The 23,195-nt window shown below is 45.4% G+C and overlaps 1 protein-coding gene across 1 annotated transcript; it reads right to left on the bottom strand.

The window, feature by feature from the left end:
• Positions 1-41: 41 nt before the first annotated feature.
• PLA1A (phospholipase A1 member A) lies at positions 42-22,935 on the bottom strand. The gene is made up of 11 exons (XM_033173555.1): positions 22,497-22,935; positions 21,313-21,514; positions 20,632-20,809; positions 18,433-18,541; positions 15,210-15,311; positions 11,840-11,929; positions 9,699-9,866; positions 6,896-6,985; positions 5,380-5,488; positions 2,050-2,214; positions 42-835 (listed from the first exon to the last, which is right to left on the bottom strand). Exons 1-11 carry the CDS (start codon positions 22,588-22,590, stop codon positions 751-753), a joined length of 1,392 nt encoding a protein of 463 aa, XP_033029446.1. The 5' UTR covers positions 22,591-22,935; the 3' UTR covers positions 42-750.
• Positions 22,936-23,195: the final 260 nt, after the last annotated feature.

Here is a 23,195-nt window from a genome sequence, read left to right on the forward strand (position 1 = left end):
ATTTTTTTATTGGTAGTTGTGACTACTTTTTTTTTTTTAAAAAAGCATGCAATCATTTTTCCTTCTTACCACTTTGAACAATCTGATGTCATAATACATAGTTTATGTGCTACTTGGTTTGACATGTTAGGAAAGCATAACAGCTGCGGCAGAACCTACAAACAGAATATCAAAGGAGACTATTAACATCAGTGAATACCTGAGTCAAAATCATGATATCAGACACTCCTTAGCGATGACTGCATTTGTTTTACAAGTGGTTGAGTTTTAGCAGCTGTTATTGGAAACAATACGACCCCTACAGGTAACACTCTTTACTAGAAATGGGCAAACTCTTCCTGGACTGACTTGGGAATGGAAATGTTCCCAGTCTCTCATAGTCTGCTGACTCCCAGTATGCTGTCAGCTAGTATATTGAGGTGATGTAGAAGAGGGAGGGTATAATAAAATCTTCCTCTCACAGGGAGCTTCAGGATAACAGCATTACGAAACATCAAGCAAAGCAACATGTAAAGAATACAACATTAATTATGTCTAACCTACAGACGAGAATGTGCTGTAAACAAATGCAGATCACGTTTGCTTCAAAGAATTCCATTCCTAAACCCTGAGAGAACATGTGAACTGAGAGGATTTCTGTATCTGCATCCGCTTAGTTCCCCAACAACTGGGCTTCTATCACATTCTTTATTTTAGAATATATGCCTTCACCCTTAGGACCTCTTGTTGTTATCTCTTTGCTCGATTGTGCTAATCACAGGCAATGATGAGGCCATGTAGAAGTGGGTTGTTTCGTGTCAGAGTCAGCAGCTGAGGTAGACAGAACATCTCCTTACTGTAAAAGAAAAAAAGTGGAAGTTAAAGGATGCTAACAAAGCCAGTGGGGGGGGGAGTTGGGGGGGGGGGTAAAGGACAGATCCTGAAGCTGAGGCTCCAGTACTCTGGCCACCTCATGAAAAGAGAAGACTCCCTGGAAAAGACCCTGATGTTGGGAAAGATGGAGGGCACAAGGAGAAGGGGACGACAGAGGATGAGATGGTTGGACAGTGTTCTCGAAGAGACTAGCATGAGTTTGGCCAAACTGCGGGAGGCAGTGAAAGATAGGCGTGCCTGCCATGCTCTGGTCCATGGGGTTACGAGGAGTCAGACACGACTGAACAACAACAAAGGTATCATATTAAATCAGGGGTAGCCAACATGACGACTGGAAGATTAGACAACAACTCTCATCATACAACTTCTATTGGTCCTTTTGAGAATTGCAGTCCAACATCTGCAACACATCAAGTTGGTTATCCACTGCACATCTGTCCTGCGCAAGTCCAGAGCCACAGTGCCTCAGGCCTAGGGCCGGCCCACCCATGAGGCAAGGTGAAGCGGCCACCTCAGGATTGTTTAGGCTGTTTTGTCAGCCTGCCAGCCTTCATTTTCATTTCATTTCACTTTTAATTTGTATACCTCTTTTCTATATTACTATAGAAAAGGCGATTTACAAGCTGAAGAAACAACAAAACAGACAGCAAAGTTCACGCACCTTACAATAATCTGATCCAATACCAAAAAGTCATAATACAAAGATAACTTTAAAATATACAACTTGTATCAAATAAAGCAATATCCAATTGGAATATAATAGTAAACAGTAGAATTATATGTCAGCAAATAATGAACAGTTTACACTTAACGATTGCAATAAAGAATTACTAAGCTATAATCAACAAAAATAATGGAAGGTCACAATGCATAAAATACCACAAAACATACAAAACCATGTAAAAGGATGGGACATGCAAGGCAGCTATAGTGATATTGGTCTAGGTTTGGGAGGCAATGACTTGTTTTGTATTACTGTACCAGTTTCTCCCACACAAGTGGGCATTGTTCGGCCTTTGAGAGCAAAATGAAAAGGGAAGAAATCCCTCATGTTAACCTCTTGGTTATCTGCGTGGACCCCAAACACCATAAAATAAAGACAAAAAGGCGTTCTATTCCTCACTCGGTCAAATTCCCTTGCCGGTTGAGTCCTTAGAAATAATGCATCTTGGTTACCTGGTGTCAACAGGCAGGGGAGCAGTACAGAACTGGCCAAAAACAGGAGTCTCATCTTTATTCCTTCTCCAGGTCTTGTGACGGTACTGCAGCATCATGCTTTTCACCTGGCACAGCGGGGCAGAGTGTGTCAGGAGGCCTTTGCCTAAGGTCTGCTGCTTGGGTCTGCGAAACACAACAAGGGGGTGCGAGTGAGCAACAGGGACTTTTTGTACATGCAGGGTAAATGTGTGGGTTTTGTTTGCTCGCCCAAACTTTAAGGTGTTTCTAGACAATCCTTTACATGCCCCATTCACATATTTTGGGAATAATAATAATTTATTTATACCCCACTCATCTGGCTGGGTTTCCCCAGTCACTCTGGGCTGCCCCCAACAGAATATTAAAAACACGATAAAAGATCAAACTTTAAAAAACTTCCCTAAACAGGGTTGCCTTCAGATGCCTTCAGATGCCTTCTAAATGTCAGGTGGTTGTTTATTTCTTTAACATCTGATGGGAGGGCATTCCACAGGGCGGGCGCCACTACCAAGAAGGCCCTCTTCCTGGTTCCCTGTAGCTTCACTTCTTGCACTGAGGGAACCACCAGAAGGCCCTCAGAGCTGGACCTCAGTGTCCACACAATATCACCAGCCTTCTGTAAACAGCTCATGTTTCCCCAGCTGTTGTTCCATGTTTTCCCCCTATTCCGTTTACCCCAGGGGTGCCCAAACTTTTTTCCAAGAGGGCCACATTTGATGAAGTGAACATGCGTGAGGGCTGAGCACAGGGGCCGGATTGAACCCGCCGGTGGGCCGGATTAGGCCCCCAAAATGGGCTTTGGACATGCCTGATTTACTCCCACTCCGAGCCCACTAGGAAATAGTAGCACAAACCCTACCAGTGTGTATGCCCTATATTTCTACTTTCCAGTCCTTTGATAGGTGTGTAGTCTTACATGTGCAATGAGATTCTGGGAGGTTAATCCCTGCACCTCTTCACTTCCTTCCTGGGTGCACCTTCACCATTACATTTCCCTCAGCACCTGTTTGTTTGTTTGTTTGTTTGTCCCCCTTCCTCTTTCTTTCATTGTTTAGAGTTTCCTAAGCTTTACAAAAGGGAAGAGTAAAAAATAAAAGGGAGGGGAGCAGCAAGGTTTCCTCAAGGGTGCAAAAAAGGGGGTGAAATTGCCCAAGATGATTTCCTAGCATGTTTGGGAAGCCCCATCACCTTCCCGTTTCGTAAAAAGAGAGAAGTTGCTCCACAATCTTTTTGCTCTGTCAGGTTTAGCATAGTAAACAAGCATGCAAGGATGCCAGCTGGCAGCTGAAGAGTTTTTCTCTCTTGTGGCAGAAAGAACAAAGGAGTCAGATGACAAGCCTCCTGCAGAAAAGAGGGATGTTGCCTGCCTTCCCTCAACTTGTTGTTGTTAATGTGTGTAATACACACACACACACACACATATTACACACATTAACAACAACAACAATTTACAGTCCCATGTTTACAGCTCTAAATAAGAGAGGCCAATTATCCAAGGGGTGGAATGAAAGAATGGTGGCCCCAATAATCAAGAAGGACAACAAGACTGACCCAGCAAAGTTTAAACTAATCTCCCTATTCTCAGCAATGAGCAAACAGTAAAATGTTCTTATAGGGCACTGCAAAACTATTCAACAGTATGCCCACCTCTAGGGGTGGACAACTAGGTGGTTTGTTGGGAGGCAGGTGGCGCTGTGGTCTAAACCACTGAGCCTCTTGTGCTTGCTGATCGGAAGGTTGGTGGTTCGAATCCCCACGACGGGGTGAGCTCCAGTTGTTCTGTCCCAGCTCCTGCCAACCTAGCAGTTCAAAAGCACACCAGTGCAAGTAGATAAATAGGTACCGCTGTTGCAGGAAGGTAAATGGCGTTCCCATGCGTTCTGGTTTCCGTCACGGTGTCCCGTTGCACCAGAAGCGGCTTAGTAATGCTGGCCCCATAACCTGGAAAGCTGTCTGTGGACAAACGCTGGCTCCCTCGGCCTGAAAGCGAGATGAGCGCCACAACCCCATAGTCACCTTTGACTGGACTTAACCATCCAGGGGTCCTTTACTTTCACCTTTTTTTACCTGTTGGTGCCCATGCAGTTTCTCTCCTACTGCATGCCAATGGCAGTGTTTTTCTTTATTTCAAAGAAAATGCAATTTCCTGGCTCACACATTTGTTATTAACATGAATTGAAAACGCGTCTCAGAGAACTTATGAGTTAGGTGCCTGGCCCTGACTGTCAAGGGCACTCTCCATCCAAAGGAATGCACATGGTAGATAGTTAAGTCTTTATTGTCAAAGCTGACACAGTGGTTTCTACAGCTCTGAATACCCACGCACACCAGTCTAGTGTCTAGACAGCTATTTCCCGGTCCATGCCCTTTGGAGTTGTTGCAGCAACAGGGGACCACTCCCCTCCATCAGTTTATGTACCGTCCCCTGATGGGCTGCACACACATAGCCACAGACTATGCCTGTGTGGAAGCCTTCAAAGGCTTCCATGAGCTAGGTCACCTTGGATTGATCCCACATCAAAATTTTGGCTCTGAAGTGGGCCATAGTTCTACAACAACGTGATTCTGCAAGCAGATGTGGATGCCATGGGCTATTTCAGGGATGTGCATGCCAGTGTTTTGAGAAAGAACAACCATCTTCAGACTGGGCCATCCCTTTTGCTGAAAAGCTGGAGGCATCTCTGGCTCTGTGGTGCTCAATGTCGCCATGTGCCCCCTTATCCTTGCCAATCAGGCATTCTCCTGGCAGGATGCTACTAGCTCGCAAGAAACACTTTCAAGTACGATGGTTGCAGTCCCTGGTAAGGAATCGCATGAGTTGCTGCTTGCTTTTACCTGCCAAACTAATGAATAATAAAGATGTGTCTTTGGTCAACAATTGTGTGTTCGTTGGCTGAGTTTGGTGGAAATATGGGAGGAGTGGGCTGATTAAGGGAAGTGGTTCATAATACAATAATGTGCTTCTAGGTGAATGATCTCAGTGGGGTGGATCTTCCCCAGGAAATTGGTGAAGGTCCAAAGTAATAATCCCCTGTTGTTTAGGGGAAGGGGGAGGGTAAATGTCTACTTTTGGGTGGAAGTTTGTGCTGCTGTTATATTCCACAAATGTGACTGTTGCAGAGAGTCTCGTGAAGATACTTAGGCTGCAATCCTGTACACACTCACCTTGGAGTAAGTCACATTGGACTTAATGGGCCTTAGTTTTGAACAACCATGCATAGATTGCACGGTCAACTAAGCAAATCTTGAAAGGAAAAGGGAACAAAGAAAATTGTGAGCAGCACATAAAAATTGTCCATTGTTACTTACATGATAATGCTGGTGCTGAATGAGGAGTTGCTGCTGAGAAAGGCTACCTCAATGTTGGTGTCCGAAGTCCTCCTTGTCTGCATGCGAAATTCTACCAGGCTATGGTACACTAGGCAACAGAGATCATATTTTGGGCAAAAAACACTGAATATCTTTAGCCTCCGGCTTTAACAGAAGATGGCTGCTATATCTTTTGCAAAGCCATCCATAATTTACCCCTCTTCAAACCATTTAACTGCTCCTTTGTTAAAGGTTAGAGTTAGGGTTAGGATTAGGGTTAGGGTTAGGAACTGACATAATCCACAGCTCTGGATGCATTTTACAGATTTTTCAGAGCTGGTTTCTCAGCATCAAGTGATGCCATGCAGGGGGCATCAGAGATCTTTACACTACAGACTGAACTTTTCTATCTCTGACCATGAATGCTTTTTACTGGAACCAATTCACACATTCAATTCCAGCCATCAAGTGTAGAGAAATCAAGTCACACAACCAGCATTAGTGAAGCAGTAGCCCCCATGAGCCCCTTTCAGATCTTTAAATCGTACATGCTACATGTGCAGGCAGGAGCAGGATCGTAGCAGCTGTTCCCACTCCTAACCTACACATTTATCTGAAGATCTGCATAGATGAGGGGTTGCCAGCATGGATCCAGCACGCCTGAATGTACCTCTTACGGGGCCTGCAAATGGTCTCAGTAAATATACCCTCAAAATTCATAATGCATTAGAATGTTTGCTCCTCCTGCTAAATTCCTGTATGCATTGGCTCAGCCTCTCCTACAGTGAACATGCTCCCTTAAACCTACCCACAGTTCATTGGATTCTAGGACTGGACACCTGTTTTAATTTCCATTCTGAACAGAAAAGAGGTGCAAATAGCACCTATCTGTAAGTATGGCAGTGGCTGGCATAGGTTTTTTTCCCCCCTTTGGGGACCAATGGGAACGGGATGCCCCCGCATTTTGTGGTGCCGTCTATTATTTTTTTTAAGATATGGAAGCCATTTTTTCAATGCTACACCCTACCTCCAGCCATTTTGTGTTAGGCCATGCCACCGTGGCAGCCATTTTGTACGACTAACACCCAATGCACTTTCCTCAAAATTCCAACCGTGCTCGCTGGCCCCCAAAAGATTGGTAGTAGATCATGGCATTGTGCTCCACCCATGCCCTACAAGTTTATTTGATAGTCTACATAAAGCCTAGATATGTGCTCTGTGTGTCTAGAGGTCTCCCAGGTGATTGTGAAAAAACACAGTTCCCAATCACATGGAGAGAGATGTGCAGTTCCCAATCACATGGAGAGAGATGTGCATGTGCAGGCACAATGCACAAGTCAGATGTGTGAGAACAGATGTGCATGTGCAGGCACAATGCACAAGTCAGATGTGTGAGAACAGTGCATGAGAGCCCACTTCCTACACTACACCTGTAAGGGGCTCTCTGTGGGATTTTGATACTCTCTGCTGTTGCTTTGAAATATCAAGACAATCTCAACCCTCTGGATGTACTCACCACAGTATGGTGCTGATGTAGCTGTGGCCAAGTAAACCTTTACCTCTGTTGGTAGTTTCCCCATGTGGATTCCTCCATTGTCTAGCAGTCCTAAAACAAGAATAAATGAAGTTTCTAGTCCTTATGTATGTGACCTGGTGAAATTCAGTATGTGAGAAGAAGGCTGGATAAGATACCCAGCAGTCAAGGGGGAGACCCTCAGTCCTCAGCATATTTAGAATATATGTCAAATGAGAAAATACATCTCTTTTTTTTGCTTATTGTGCATAGGACATGCAAACTGCCAAACACATCTCTTAGAAGAACTTGGGTTTAGGATATTTGGTTTTATAGAAAGAAACAGAGCCTTTGCAGACATGTATGCTGTGTCTATATATGCGTCACGATGGGTGGGGTATAAATAAATATTATTATTAGTATCACCACCACAACCACCACCACCACCGAAGATATCTCTGTAACTTTGTGTTAAGCATAAGCAAGATCAGAATCTAGATCACAAAACAAGACCATCTCTAGGCTCGTTTCTTTCCCTTCTTTGGTGATTTTATTTTCTATTGTCTAAGCAAAGAGAGGGAATGAGAACAAAGCAGTTTTGTTACTAAGAGACTGTTTATGGTCACATTTGCAGCTCAGGGCAGCACACATGAATTTCCTCTCGTTTTATCCTCACAACAACCCTCTGGAGACTGACCAAAGGGTGACCACTGAGCTTCAAGGGTATGCTGGGAATTGTGGCCAGGTCTCCTCAGCATAGCACAAGACTGGCTCACAGAGTATATGTAAAAGCTTCATAATTTTGAAAGTAAAAATATTAATTGGGAGCAGGGGAGGTGTTTTACGACTCCTCTTCTTTGGTGTTAGCTGTCACCACAAGTAAGAGACTGTTTGCTTGAGTTGACACCCATCACCTTGCCAAGGGTTGCCTCCCTGTCCAAACCAGGAAAGGTATGTGATTAGCCTACTAAAGCAAAAACCACCACAGAGCCTAAGGCCTGGCTGCTTCTTTGAAGATGAGGAAGTGGTTAACCCTTTCCTTCAAACTACTTTTCCGCAATGTGAAGCAACCAATCTCTCACACAGAGAGACCTGCTGGTAGCTCTGCGAAGAAAAACAAAAACACCCCAGGAACAGTACCTGTATCTGCCTTTCCCCCTCTCCTTACAGACCCAAGAACAGCTGGTGGTGGGGAGGTCTGGTTCTGTCCAAGCCTTTAACCCAGGGGTCAGCAAACTTTTTCAGCAGGGGGCTGGCCCACTGTCCCTCAGACCTTGTGGGGGACTGGACTATATTTTTTTTTTGGGGGGGGGGGAATGAACGAATTCCTATGCCCCACAAATAACCCAGAGATGCGTTTTAAATAAAAGGACACAATCTACTCATGTAAAAACACACTGATTCCTGGACCGCCCACGGGCCAGATTGAGAAGGCGAATGGGCTGGATCCGGCCCCCAGGCCTTAGTTTGCCTACCCATGCTTTAACCAGAGAAGGGATCAAGTATTTTCCATTCCAACACCTGCCCGGCCTTAGTCGGAAGGGATGTAGTAGGACATGGTAGGAAATAACCCATCCCTGTGATATCTCTGTGGTAGAAGTGACGAGAGTGTGCCAAAGCCAAGTGGTAGTAAAAGCCAGAGAAACTCTGGCCTGAGCTCGGTATAGAGCACAAAACAAGAAAAGTGGCTTTTTACTTGAGGGTGTATCAGGAAGACAAATACAGTCGTACCTTGGAAGTCGATCAGAATCCGTTCCAGAAGTCCGTTCGACTTCCAAAACATTCAGAAACCAAAGCACGGCTTCCGATTGGCTGCAGGAAGCTCCTACAGCCAATTGGAATCTGCGGAAGCCCCGTTAAGACGTTTTGCTTCCAAAAGAACATTCGAAAACCGGAACACTCACTTTCGGTTTTCGATCATTCAGGAGCAGGAACTCCCAAGGTGTTCAGGAGCCGAGGTACAACTGTACTTCATTATCAGTCTGTTTTCTATATGAATGCATACGGTACAGATAAAGGCACATAAATTGGATCTCCAGACCACTAAATGTGGATCCCAAACTGGACTGCAGTTCTAGATCTGATTATTGGTCACTTCAAATTATCCCATGTGTGCAGGCAGGCAGTTCATGGGTACCACACACACTCATTTTGGTTAACCTGTGCCGCAGCTGAGGAGGGGGTTACCTGTCTCATGCTTCCCCTCCTGCTGCCGCTTGAGAGGATGGCCACCAAGGTGGGCCAAGGGCTTACTTTTCTCACTCTTCATGGGGTCAAAATAAGCCCGCTTCATAACCCATGCTTTGAGACTGGCTTGTTTAGCAACTAACCATTTAAACCAGAATTTCTGATTTGCACGTATTGCGGAGAATATTTAAATCTGAAAGAATTCTCAGCAGACCTCTTTCTCCTGGCCACACAGGATGCAGAAGGGTGCAAGCCGGGTGCTGCTTAGCTGAGGCTGATTCATATAGTGTCAAACCACAGTTTAAAGGCAAAGCAATGCACGAAACCACTGGCAGGGGTGCTTGCATCGATTCTGGCTATTTAATCTTACATTCTGCCATTCAGTTTATGTCTGCAATTCCGTCTATTTCCTACCTGTGTAGAAATTACGACATGATTGTTAAGGACAGTAAGACTTCAGCTCCACTCCTGACAGTCAAGCTTTTTCTATTTCCCCATGAAGACTGGATCCCTGACACCTCTCCTACATTCAAAATTTCCAGCCAGGTTCTAGATTCCTGGATCCCTCTTCATGCCTGATGCTGCTTCATTCATCTAAGAGGCAAGCTAAGCAACATACCTATTGTTGGACAGGAGAGGGGGAAAGGGTTAAAACACTCCAAGCAGTGGCCAGTTAAGAAATCCTTGTAACTCGAGCAAGGGAAAGCCATCATGGGGCAAGGGTCAGTCAAGGCACTAATGTAGAAATGTACCGATCTCATATGGTCGCAGATCAGGTAGTTATAGCCTGAAGAAGAGAAAAAACAGCATATAAAATGAGGCAACCACTCCTAATTATCAACTCAGTGGATGGAATAGCATTTCTCACCTTTGGCAAAGATTGTGCATCCAGAAGCCAGGGACGTAGCAAGGTAAATTGGTACCCAGGGGCAAAAAAAAAATTGTCAACACCCCCCCCCGAGGCGTAGGAAGGTCAGGCGGAAATTTTCTTGTCAGCCCCCCCCCTATTGATACCCCCCTGCAAAAATTGTTTTAATTATTTTATATTTTCTTACAAAGGAATAATAACCAGTAATAATAATAATAAACTTTTATTTATATCCCGCCCTCTCCGGCCGAAGTCAGGCTCAGGGCGGCTAGCATCAGATACATAACATTGGTATAAAATCAAACAATAATTAAATTACCTCCTAAAAACATCTCAAAATCAAATTAAAGTCTAATTAGATGGCTTTCCACAGGGTTAGGGTTGGGAACAGGAAGTGCTCCACTGAACTGAAATTTCAGCCTTCACAACATAGGAAAACAGCCAAGTAAACAGCTATTTTGGTGGAAGGTCAAGAATTTAACCGATACGCATAAAATTTCATATATAGCTATATAACCCCTAGTATAATAAGATAAGACCTTTGGAGCAGGCATTTTTTTAAAAGAAAGTTTTTTATGAACCGCCCTAGTAGGGCAGTAATTGTTCCTTGATTATTTGTCATTCCCTCAATTATGTGACATGGGGCGGCCTGCCCCCTAGGCCCCCCTTTCCAACGCCCCTGCCAGAAGCATTGGGTTGCCATACATCCGGGAAAACCTGGACATGTCCTCTTTTGGGGCGGCCAACACACCCATCAGGGTGGATTTTTACATTTTAAAGGAAATGTCCGGGGGTTTTCGGATTTGGGGGGGCTTGGGCTTGAGCTGCTCTGCACGTTGTGACTGCAGCCACTGCCAGCCCGAGCTGGGGAAACAGGTGTGTGGGTGCCGTGGCCCTCTTTCCCCAGCTTGGGCTAGCAGTGGCTTGGGCTGTCTTCTTTTTTGCTCTTCAAGATATGGCAACCCTATTCTGGATTAACAAATAAGCATGTAAGCTTGTGAACGCAGGCAACTATTTTGCTATTCTGATTTGATATGGCAGTGGTAGATCGTTTTAGAAACAAATTCATCTAAAAGAGAAATATCCAAATTTGATAAAATATTACTAAAATTGCACATAGATGGTATGTTTTTATTACTTTTGAATCCACCCAGAGTAGAATTGTTGTTGTTGTGACAGAAAGTGCCAAAAATATTTATAGGAATCTGATCTCAACGTGAACATCACCATAAATACATGGAGCACCACGTGGGATAAAATATATTTAAAGGCTATATCAGCCCATATCATTTTACCACTTAGAAGGCTTTTTTTGGTTATGTTTCTCTAAATAAATATCAGAGAAAATTCAATAAAACTAGTGCACATATAACACACCGGTTAAGCTATGAAACTCAATCCCACGTGTCGTGGAGAGTCTCTACGACAATTAACTTTAACTACCTTTGGCTTTTTAGAGATTTAAGATGTATTTCTCTTTCCGCTTAGTTTCAATGTATCGATGTGGGGTTTATTATCTATTTGTTTGCCCTGGGCAACAAGATAAAGTGACTGACAAATTTAATAAAGACGAAATAATAAATTGAGGAACTCGCTACCATGGGTTGTATTCAGTGCTAAGTGAATGTGGACATCAGTGCAAAGTTTTCTGCCCTTGTGGATCCTGCTGCCTGAGGCAGTCACCTCACCTTGTCTTGTGGGTGGGCCGGCCCAGCTGGCAAACATACTACTACTTTGACAGCACTCACTGGAATGAGAAGGAGTGGCAACAGCAGGACTTGAATAGAGGGACCTCCTGATATAGTCTACCTCCACTCCATTGAAAACTTGCAAGGATAAATGGTTAGGAGTGATGAATGGCAATGAAAAGCAGCTTCTATAGGTAAGCTTACCAGATGATATAAAACGGGGACATCCAGGCTGATCTCTGCCACCATTGACATAGTAATCAATGTGGCCAACAGGTATCCGGATACCAAAATCTGAAAGAAGACTTGAGTTAGGATTGCACTTCTATCTCGCATTCAAAATATTCCATCTGGATATTCAGGGCAAAGTCCCAATTAGAAGGGTTGACCACAAATGGAAAATCCATTAACCTAATTCACAAAACGTTGCACGCACACAGTGGCGGAGTAAGGCTCCGCGCTACCTGGGGCGGCGGAAAAACACGCCCCGGGGGCGGGGCGTCGTGACGTCACAACGCGACGTCACGATTGCCGGGCCGCCGCCGCTTCCGCAGCCCCCTTTTAAGCCGCAGAGGGGAAAGGCGGCTTGTGTGGCTGCTGAGCGCTATCGGCAGCTCCCTGCCGATCGCGCACGGCAGCCCCACAAGCCGCCTTTTCCCTCTGCAACTCAAAAGGGTGTGACAGAGGGAGCGGCGGCGCGTGGGAGTGGCCGCCGCTTGTCATCCCCACGTGCCACCGTTCGTTCCGTTGCCCCGGGAGCAGCAGCACTGCACACACCGTGAGCTGCTGCTCCCAGGGCGACGGAGCGAGTGGCGGCGCATGGGGGTGACAAGCGGCGGCCCCTCCTGCCACTCCCCACGCACCACCGGTCACCCCGGGAGCAGCAGCGCTGCAGGGACGGGGTGCTCGCTCGGCTGTGCGCTGCTGCTCCCGGGGTGATGGAGGGAGCAGCGGCGTGTGCGAGTGGCGAGAGGGGCCGCCGCTTGTCACCCCCACCTGCCGCTTGTCACCCCCACCCTCCCCTGTCACCCGGGTTGTACCGCCCCTACCGCCGCCCCAGCAACGCCCCTGCGCACACACACATATGGGAGAGGAAGGGAAGGAGAGAGAGAGATCTTTTCATAAGATTTATCTTATCATGAGAAAACTTTACCCTATTTCCACACTTGGCCGCGCAAACAAAACAAAGGCAGAAGTGATGATAGTGACCAACCCCCCAAATGCTACCATGCTTACAATGATGGGTTTTAAAAAGAAATTGCTACAAATACTGAAAAGCAAAGGTAAAGGACCCCTGGACTGTTAAGTCCAGTCAAACTTGACTATGTGGTGCGGCGCTCATCTCGCTTCAGGCTGAGGGAGCCGGCGTTCGTCCGCAGACAGCTTTCCAGGTCACGTGGCCAGCAGGACTAAACCACTTCTGGCGCAATGGAACACCATGATGGAAACCAGAGTGCATGGAAATGCCATGCTAATACTAATAGGCTAATCACTAATAGATTAGTATAGCCTTCATCAACCTGGTGCTCTACCAGATGTTTTGAACTACAAGTGCCATCAGTCCCAGGTAGTAATTGCTAGAATTACTAATTGCCCAATTTATATGGTAGGGGGGAAATGTGGTGCGAATCTATAAAATAGACTTTTTATTACAATTTGTAGACTTGAGCAGTGTTAATATAAATGCTAAATATAACAAAGGGAAAGTATTAGCACCCAGAAATTAATAACATACTCTCATAAAGCACACACTAACAGTGAACCAGCAGTTGTTTATAACTATTCTTAACTGATCATTTTATTGTTTTAACCTTTTTGCAAAGTGCTCTGAGGTTTTATGGCACCCAAGTTGTATGCAGATCTTTTGAAATAATAATAATAATAATAAACTTAAATAGTGCAATTCACTGTTGTCTGCCAGCCAGAACGGGAGAAAGGCTACTTGCATAGAAAAAAGGCACTGTTACAGCGGTACCTCGGGTTACATATGCTTCAGGTTACAGACGCTTCAGGTTACAAACTCCGCTAACCCAGAAATAATGCTTCAGGTTAAAAACTTTGCTTCAGGATAAGAACAAAAATTGTGCTCTGGCCGAGGTACCACTGTATATGTACTCCAATCTGAGTGGCGAGAGACTTCAGGGGTGTGAGAGCATATCATGGGTTTGATTTCTTTGGACTGCAGGTCACTGGTTTCTTTATGATATATGGCATTACTTACACACACACATACATATAAGCTGGAGGGTTTCACAGCATTAACACTCCAGCCAATCTTATTTCCCAATTAGTTTCTTTGTACTTAGCACAGAGAACAAATCTAGTCTCTCTGCGGCTTCCCAACTCCAGGTGAGACTAGATAAAGACCAGCCCTTGGTCTGCTGTTCTCCTACCTATAAAAGGACATGTTCTCCAGACAGGCGAGCAGGTGGAGGAAAGACCTGCCCTCCTCTTATCAAAGCATCACTAGCTTCTATGGCAAAACACTTATACTTCACCAACATTTTAGACATTTAAAAAGGACTTAGCTGGGGGGCATTAACTGGTTCGACCACTTCAGCAGTTCCTTCTACTACAATCTTACAGATATAAAATCATAGGCTTTGAAGGGACCTAGAGGTATCTCCATCTCTCCCCTTTGCTTATTTTACAGGTGAAACTCAAAAAATTAGAATATCATGGAAAGGTTCATTTCTTTCAGTAATTCAACTTAAAAGGTGAAACTAATATATGAGATAGACTCATGACATGCAAAGCGAGATTTGTCAAGCCTTTATTTGTTATAATTGTGATGATTATGGCGTACAGCTGATGAGAACCCCAAATTAACAATCTCAACTTTGGGGTTTTCATCAGCTGTACGCCATAATCATCACAATTATAACAAATAAAGGCTTGTCATATCTCGCTTTGCATGTCATGAGTCTATCTCATATTAAACTCCAGTAGATAATGAAAACAATTGCTTACATAAATGGACTTTTCCATGATATTCTAATCTTTCGAGTTTCACCTGTATATTATAAGCTTCTTGAGAACAGGGTTTTGCCTGTGGAACTCTTAAGGCACAACATTTACAGTCATACCTTGGAAGTCGAATGGAATCCATTCTGGAAGTCCGTTCGACTTCCAAAACGTTTGGAAACCAAGGCGCAGCTCCCGATTGGAGCTTCCTGCAGCTAATCGGAAGCAGCAGAAACCACGTCGGACGTTCAGGTTCCAAAGAACATTCACAAACCGGAACACTCACTTCCAAGTTTGCAGTGCATGGGAGCCAAAACACAATGCGTTCTGGATCTAAGGTACGACTGTACTGATGGCAGTCAAAAAAAGTGAACAGACAAATTATCTTCTATCTTCTCCTGTCCAGGAATATAGAGTGGTAGGGACAACATTCACAAAGTGACCACCTTGATTAGAGAACTTGGACCTCCTGCACATTCACCATCGCAGGAAGCAGGCTGTTTTTGTTGTTATCTTCATAAAACTCAGCTCCAGCTCTCCACATTGCAGAAGGAGGGGCAAATAAAGGGCTTGGGAAGCATCATGGGATTGGCAAATGCAACCAACGTACTGTCTGCATCTGTGTGAATGGCTTCCACAAAGACAGCATCTCCAGGATCTAGGCGCTCTTCACGGCTGACCTTGGTATACTTGGGCCCTGCAGGATCCAGACCTGGAATGTGGATGAAAAACGGTGTACTATTATGGTCTGGGTCTCTGGGAAGTCTGTGGCTAGGGCTGGATCTAGACACATCAAAGAGGCAATTCAGTTCAATGTGTGGCAAACTCATACAGGGAAATCCAGTAGGGAAATATGGGACTCCACAGCACCATCTAGTGTCACAGTGTTATATTGCATATATAATGCATATAAAACACTTTTTCTTTACCAATCTAGCCGGGTCCTTGATCTCTCAACTATTGTTCTTTTGCTTGGGCTGCAGCCCTGGTAGATGAGACAATCTGGCTCTGGGAACAGCTTAGCCTCAAACCAAATTGCAGCAAAAAGCATTTCTTACACCAAAATGCTCAGGAATATCAAGGGACTATTTTTAAAATAAAAATAGTCCCTTGATATTCCTCAGCATTTTGGTGTAAGAAATGCTTTTTGCTGCACCACTGAAGGCAAAGAAGACAGTGATGGCCACTGCCGGATCTACAAAATTTTGCTGCAGGGGGCAATAATCTGCACAGCTGCCCCTTCTCCTAGCCATGATCTTCCTCCTGACCTCCCTCCTGCCCACTCCCTACAATGCTTTCAGCCAGTCAATATGTCTAGCTCCACCTTATGGGGGAGGAGGTACAGATTGTGATGACTCAGTGATGCAGGGGGGGGTGGGGAGAGAGAGAGAGACTTTGCAAGTTCTCAGAGGTCTTTGCTACAAAGTTCCCCAACTTTGGAAACTTTCTGGCCCTGTTTGCTGCCACCCCTCGTTGCTGGAGTAGCCCAGACGCCCTCAGTAGCTTCCCACCCAATGCAAGAGGCCTCGCTCTAGGCTCAGGGATGATCACTAGATGAGAGCAGAGGGCAACTCCAGAGCCCTGATGTTTCAGTGGTTGGGTCAGAAGAGTCAAAAGATGCCCCCAGGAGCCACCACATAATTTTGCTGCCTTCCTAAAATGCCACATGAGGAGTGTGCCCCCTTTTAAGTCCCCCTCCAGATGTGGCACTGGTGAGAGAAATTATAAAAATGGTGAATAGAGAGCCCCGGGTGGAATATTCCCAGAGTGAGATTTCATCTAGCACTCTGGGTTCAGCAGCTTTGGCGTTCAAAGGAGGAAAAGGTTTTGATGTTGTGCAAAGTGTGTAATTGCAGTTCCTTCCTCTGCAGGAAGATCTACTTCAAGAAAGACAAAAGCAGACAAGAAAATGTCTCAGGAGAGGTACACGGATGCTCCTTGCAAATATGTAAAGGTTTGGGTTGGGTGTAAATCTCTCTTTGCCTCGTCTCGCCCCTCAGAACACCCCTTAAATGGGCATACATATTGCTGCTTTAAGTTCTATGGACTGAGCCCAAGCTCAGCAGGTCTCTAGCTGAGCCAAAGTAGGCTTGCAGCAGTTTAGCCCAAGATCCAGACTCTCTTATGGATCTTAGATTTGCTTTGTGCTGTAATCCTCAACATTTTGTAGTGGCTATTAAACATCTGTGTGCATCCTACATTTTCCTCACCATCAACTTTTTTTCTTAATACATTGTGCCAAATAGTTTAGCTATTCCAATTAATTCTATAAATATTGAACTAAAGAGGCATCAATATCCCTTCCAGCCCTTGATTGTGTGTGTGTGTGTGTGTGTGTGTGTAATTTTATTAAACTTTCTGTTTTACAATTTAAAATACTCGTTTTACATCCTTAAGATATCAGTGACTTCCTTTCTTCTCTTTCCATGGTTCATTTTACATATCATAAATCCCTGCATATTTTACAAAAACTATACCGTTCAGTATTCCATTTATTACATCCATCAAAACTTGTTTACACTGTTGAATTTATCTTAATTCTGCCAGCGTTTTCAGCTGCATACAATTATTTCCCATATATTCAATAAACGTTTCCCAATCTTCTTTAAACATATGTTCTTCTTGTTCTCTTATTCTATATGTTAAGTCTGTGAGTTGTGCATATTCTGTCAACTTAAGTTGCCATTCTTCTTTAGTTGGGACCTCACTCGTTTTCCGTTCTTGAGCTAACAAAACATGAGCTGCAGTGGGAACATTTTTGATTGTGGGTATGTCAAACTTGTCAAACCAGGATGTTGCAGTATTTCCCCACACAAGTTACATAAGCACCACACACAGTTTCCCTGAACCTTACACCCTTTATTGCATGAGGCCGTCCTCGTAAATAAGAGGAAAATAGGCCCGAAGATCCCGTCTCTTCTCCTTCCGTGGATCCCATTCATTCATAAAAATGGCGGTTCTAAATAGCGCCCCTGGTGGCCAGCCCGCTGGTACTGCAGGCTCTCTGCTTTGACAGCTCTGACAAGGTGCAAATACATTGTTTCCGTTTTCAATCGACCGTGACTGATCCAATCACAAATGTATCAATTCCTTTATACAATGTTTCCGCTCTATTTCTATGTACTTTTTGGACCTTTTTCTGACTTGTGTATGACTCCCTGCCACCGGTAACCAGCAGGGCTAGCTCAGGGCTGCCTCCTCCATATTGTTCACCCTCCTCCATAATCCTCGAAGCGTGACCCCACGTCCGTCCGCAGGAAGACAGGATTTTCCCGCCTCAACTCTGCCAGACAAGGAAATCTGTTTAATAAAGGACTGCCTCTTCAGAGTGGATTCCACTCAATGGGACTGTGCTTGGCCCTACCCTAGGGCAATATCACCTTTTGTCTTCTTGTGCCTCACTACCTGGAGGGGGTAGCCCAGGTGTGAAACCACTCAGGTTTCTGCTCCTAGCCCCTCCCATCCTGGAAATCTTTAATGTAGTCTGATGTAATTTGGGGGTGTATCTATGTGGGAAGGGGGGAAGGCAATAAAAGTCGGGGACACTTCCTTCTCGGGGCTTCCATCTTTCCTTCGTGCTGAGGAGTGGGAGCCCTGTCGCGACAGTAATTTCTCCAATAAAGACCAAGCCTACTGGCTGCTTTTTGCTCCTAACTTTGGCGGTGGTCTCCAGTTTTTGCCCAAGGGAGCCCTCAAATTGCTGCGTTATCAAGGAGGATTGCTAGAAATCACCTTGATAGGTGTAATGGCCTGGCAAAGTGACCAAGAATCCTTCATTTCACATTTTTTCCCCATGGACTAATATAGATGTTTTTCCTTTTTATTCTCCTTACCAGTAATCCTTCCCAGTCTGCCTTCAAAGAAATGGCCTACCAAACCCCCAGCATGGGCTCCAAGGCTCACCCCAATAAGGTGGATGGATTTCTCAGGCACTCCCAAGTCCTGAAAAGTTAAGATGAAGAGGATTAATTGACGCAATTTCAGCATCTTTCTTCCCTAAAGCCCTCCAGAGATTCCAGTGGGTCTCATCACTGCTGCCTTTCCCTTTGTATTGCAAGCCTTTTGGTTGGATGGTCACTAGCAACAGCTCCCCACATGTACAGCGCATAGGAAAGCATCAGAACAGGGGTTGGTTAGAAAGCAAATCTATCAGTGGCATAGCATGCGTTGCTGGCACCCCAGGCAAGACAAGGATTGCTCCCCCCAACCTCCTTGCAGGCATCATGCAGGAGGCAATAAGGGCAGAGCCATCTTTCCTATTGGGCTTACTGGCGCGTTGTGCCAGGGCACTGGCCTCTCAGGTGCGCCCCAGCGAGTGGGAGAGCTGTGCGGCTTTGCTGGCGACCTCCCCTTTCCTTGCACACCCGCCAGCTGACGGGCGTGCAGCTTCCTTCCCAAGCCTCCGCGGGAGGAGAGTGATCTCCGCAGAGGCTTAGGATGGAAGCTGCGCCCTGACAACTATATGGCTGGCGGGCGTTCAGCTTCCTTCCCAAGCCTCCGTGGGAGGAGAGCAATCCCCGCAGAGGCATGGGAAAAGGTCGACAACTCTGGAAAGGGGGGGGGGGCGCTGTAGGGATCTTTGCACCACGGCACCGGATATGCTTAATGCGGCCCTGAATAAGGGGACTTCGCTGTGCACCTGCGGTGGCCATTCCTCATGGAGGCCGCTTGCCAGTTGCTGCGTTCACCCGCTCAGCCAGCTCCTGCTAGGAGCATCAGCTGGTGCTCTTGGCAGGCTTGGTGGCATACCAGCTGCACCAGAGCCGCAGCTGCAGCAGGCCTAGGAGGAGGGTGGTGGAGAGCTGGCCAAGGCACCAAGTACAGCCTTCCTTGGCCATTTCTCCTTGGCCGCACATCACGAGGGCGGGTGCCAGCGGATCACAACTGAGTGGGTAGCTCTCCCCTCCATGCTCCCACCATGGGGTGCTTGCTTTTCTGCCCAGCAGCAGTTCTGCCCGGGGCGGGCATCCCTTCACTGGCCATGAGGAGGAGGAGAAACCGTTGCAGCCCTAAAGATCCAGCCTGGGTGTGGCTTGCCTCCCCAAGGCTCTGGAAGGCAGCAGCCACATGAGGGAGCCTGTCATGGGGGCGCTGGGTTGTACCCTGTCAGAATTCTGTCCCCGGGGCCATGGCCCCCCTTGCCCCACCATGCTACACCACTGGAGGCTATAGAATTAAAAGTTGAAGAGGAAGAAAGGAAGAGGAAGGAAGAGAGGAAATGGACACACACAGAGAGGAAAAGGAGAAATCCCCTCGGGCTTTTGTTGAGCTTTCTAGCCCCTCTGCTTCACCATAACTGTCAAGTTTTCCCTTTTCTTGTGAGGAATCCTATTCGGAATAAGGGAATTTCCCTTAAAAAAGGGGAAAAGTTGACAGCTATGCTGCTTCACACTCATGCATGCACACACACACACACACACACACACACACACAGTCCTCCCCTTTCCTTCCTATCAAGTCTCCAGCTGAACCCAGAAGTCTCTCATCCCTCCTCTGTGGGAAAAGGATCAGTTTGGGGCTTTAAAGAAAGTTAGAGAGAATTAAAGATTCAATATTTTTTAAAGTCATAACAATTAATCGGGAACACAGAGGAAGGGGACAACTGGGGAAACTGTTACAGGAGGAAGAAATGAATGTGAAAGGAGTATGGAGCAGAGATGGAAATTGGCAGTTTGAACAAATTAAGTGTGAGGGCAGAAGAAATGACAGAAGATGAGGAAAAAGATTATTATTATTTTTTTTAGAAGCATGGAGCGGGAAGGAAAATATAAAATAAAATCTTTTCAGAACTTAGAGCCTCTGGACCTGCAGATTCTGTCTAAAATAGGGAGTCAGACAATGTCTTTACCCAGCTTGGGGAATGCTGACGTATGGAACTCCCTGCGGTGGCAAAGAATTTAGCAACTTTCAGGGAGAGATTAGATATATAGAGAAAATTATGTCTGTAACTGCCAGTTTATGCTCCACCACCATTTTGTAGCTGGTTGGCCCATTTTCATGAAACACCCAAACTCAAATACATTTCCACCTACCAGCAACTTGCGAATAAAACCGGCTATTTCTAGTGCCAACTTCGTAACATTTTCCACTGCGGAATAATAGGCAGCTGTGCTCCCATGGACCCAGTCGACAGCAATCACGTTGGCTTGGGCAGCCTGCAGCAAGGCCTTAATCAGCCCATCTATCCAGGAGGGCTTTGTACCTAGGACCCTGAGAAGACAGAAGCAAGTGAATGCATGAGATCATGCATGCTTACTTTTGCACTTTGGGGGCTGGAGCACTGCACCCCCAAATTTGGAGAGGCGTGAATTCCATATTGTTTGAGGAAGTACACATTAGGAAGTTTCACTTGCTATTAAAATGTGAACTGAACCAAACTCCTCCCGCATCCCTAGTTGCTGCACATGCTTCTTCAACATGCAGCCAGCAGAATACAATGGGTGCGCACATTGGCCAGAAGGCAACCCCAGCAGGCCCCTTATGTATGCTTGTAACATGCAAGGGGGTTCATTTGAAAACCCCGACGGTTAAGTTTTCGATGGCTGGTCTTGTGTTTTTCCTTTGTAGTGATTCTTCCCCACTGCAATCTATTTCTCTTACATTCATCTTCACCTTGGGCCATCTAAAGTCCCCACATAAATCCAAAAGCTGTAAACAAGGAAAATGGCTGCCACTTAATTTTAGCTTGACCATCCATTTTTGTATGTTTGTACCTGAAACCATGGATGATTATTTTGGTTCCCAAGGTGGCATTGAAACTGGAGTTGTGCAGGTCCTCACGTGTGGAGAGCAGCTGTCCACAGCTGGGGTTGGAAGAGGAGAACAGGAGAAACTGAACTTTGAGACTGCTGCCGCGTAATAAGCTTGCAGACTGGAAATCGGTGCATGCTTGGCTTCTTGTAATATTTCCAGACTCTGAAATGAGATGTAAGCAAAGTACGCACAGCCAGATGTTATGTAACAAAAGCACCAAATAAAACTTGTGTGGTATTATTAAATGGTGCTTTGAACACCAAAGATCTGTTTCCACAGCTTGCATAGCTTCTCTGAAGCTTCCCACATCTCATCTCTTTAACTATGCACTGGAAAAGTTGCTGAAGGTCTCAGACAGTCAACTTTGGATAAACCGTTTTTTGTCTGGACTCTTCTGGGAACAGTGAAGATTTCAGCCTGGATTCTGATCTTATTTGGCCAAAATTAATACGCCAGGGGATCAAATAGGCCACCCCCCCAAAAAAATCACAATCTCAACATTCCATGGCTCAGCTCCCATCAGCACAGGTACAAAAAGCTACTGCATGCAGGACCCTCTTTGGGTGTTTTTAATAAAATTTATTTTTAAGTGGTCCTGTTTTGCTTTCAAACTGAGAGGTGCAAGGGCCACCCAGGTTTGGTTTTAGATGATGATCTACTCTACTGTTAGTATAACAGAATCTGACAAAAGAAATAATCTTAATCTTCATGTTCTCTGTACTTTTACCATTCCCGCATTTCTTCTAAAGTAAATAATCCATCTCCTTTTCAAACTCTGTTTGCCCAACTGCACAAAGCTTAGTTCCCAGTGCACATATTTTCCCATTGCACAAAATGTTTCCGGCCGTGCAGCAGAACAAATCCTGAGGGGGCCATGTTACCTCCCTTTGCTTTACTGTAGCCCATCTCCTTTAACCTGCACTACTTGAGCCTGCAAAAAAAGAGTGCTGAGCATATGGTTGAGAGCTCAGCTTGAGAGATCACCAGCTGTGCACACCTCCTTTATCTCAACCCACCTGCATGTTCTGCATATGGTTCGTTTGCATTACTGTATGTGGAGCTCACTGTCAAAATGCACCATGATCAGAGGCATCCTGGCTCTCTCCACTTCTGCCATTCAAACTCCTGCCAGTATCTTCCTTACCTGCACCAACAAAGATGAAAAGCAGTCGTACCATGATGGTTAAGACAGGATATCTCCTTGGGTCAGTAATCATCTTCCTTGTTGGGTCCTTCATGGTTATAGTAGATGAATGGGTGTGTGAACTAAAGCCCAGCAGATCAGTTTGGGGTCTTGGTTAATGGTCAACAGGCACTGTGGCTTGGGGAACTGAGCAGGCTCCTTTCCCCTTTGCAACAATGAATTGAATCCAGGAATCAGCTCAGTAGGAGGAGTTCCAAGTGCTGTTTTCTATGCATTTCAATGACCCCTCTGTTCAGACCGCTGGACAAACACTGGTGAATCAAAGCCATACAACCATCTGGCAAAGGGTCAAAGCACTGTTTACTAACTCTGTTTCAAAAGATATGGATGGAATGAAGCTGTTGATTGGCGGCCTCAGATCAATGGCAAGAGGCTGTGCAGAAGATTCTGCAAACAAGACAGAATAAAGTCTATCTCCAAGGGCACTTTGTACCCAATGAATTAATTTCCCAAGCTGCTGCTCTGTCTTACATGTGAAAGTAACAAATGCCCAATTTAGACAAAGGATTGATTGTCTTGAAGGCACACCACCAGAATTTACCCTGCTAGGATTGTGTCAGGCAATTACGATTGCCTGGAATGTGTTAAAGACTGCACCTGATAAAATATTAATACTGTATTTTGAACCTTTGATAGCTA

The sequence above is a fragment of the Lacerta agilis genome, chromosome 16 (assembly GCF_009819535.1).
Source record: "Lacerta agilis isolate rLacAgi1 chromosome 16, rLacAgi1.pri, whole genome shotgun sequence".
Taxonomy (NCBI): domain Eukaryota; kingdom Metazoa; phylum Chordata; class Lepidosauria; order Squamata; family Lacertidae; genus Lacerta; species Lacerta agilis.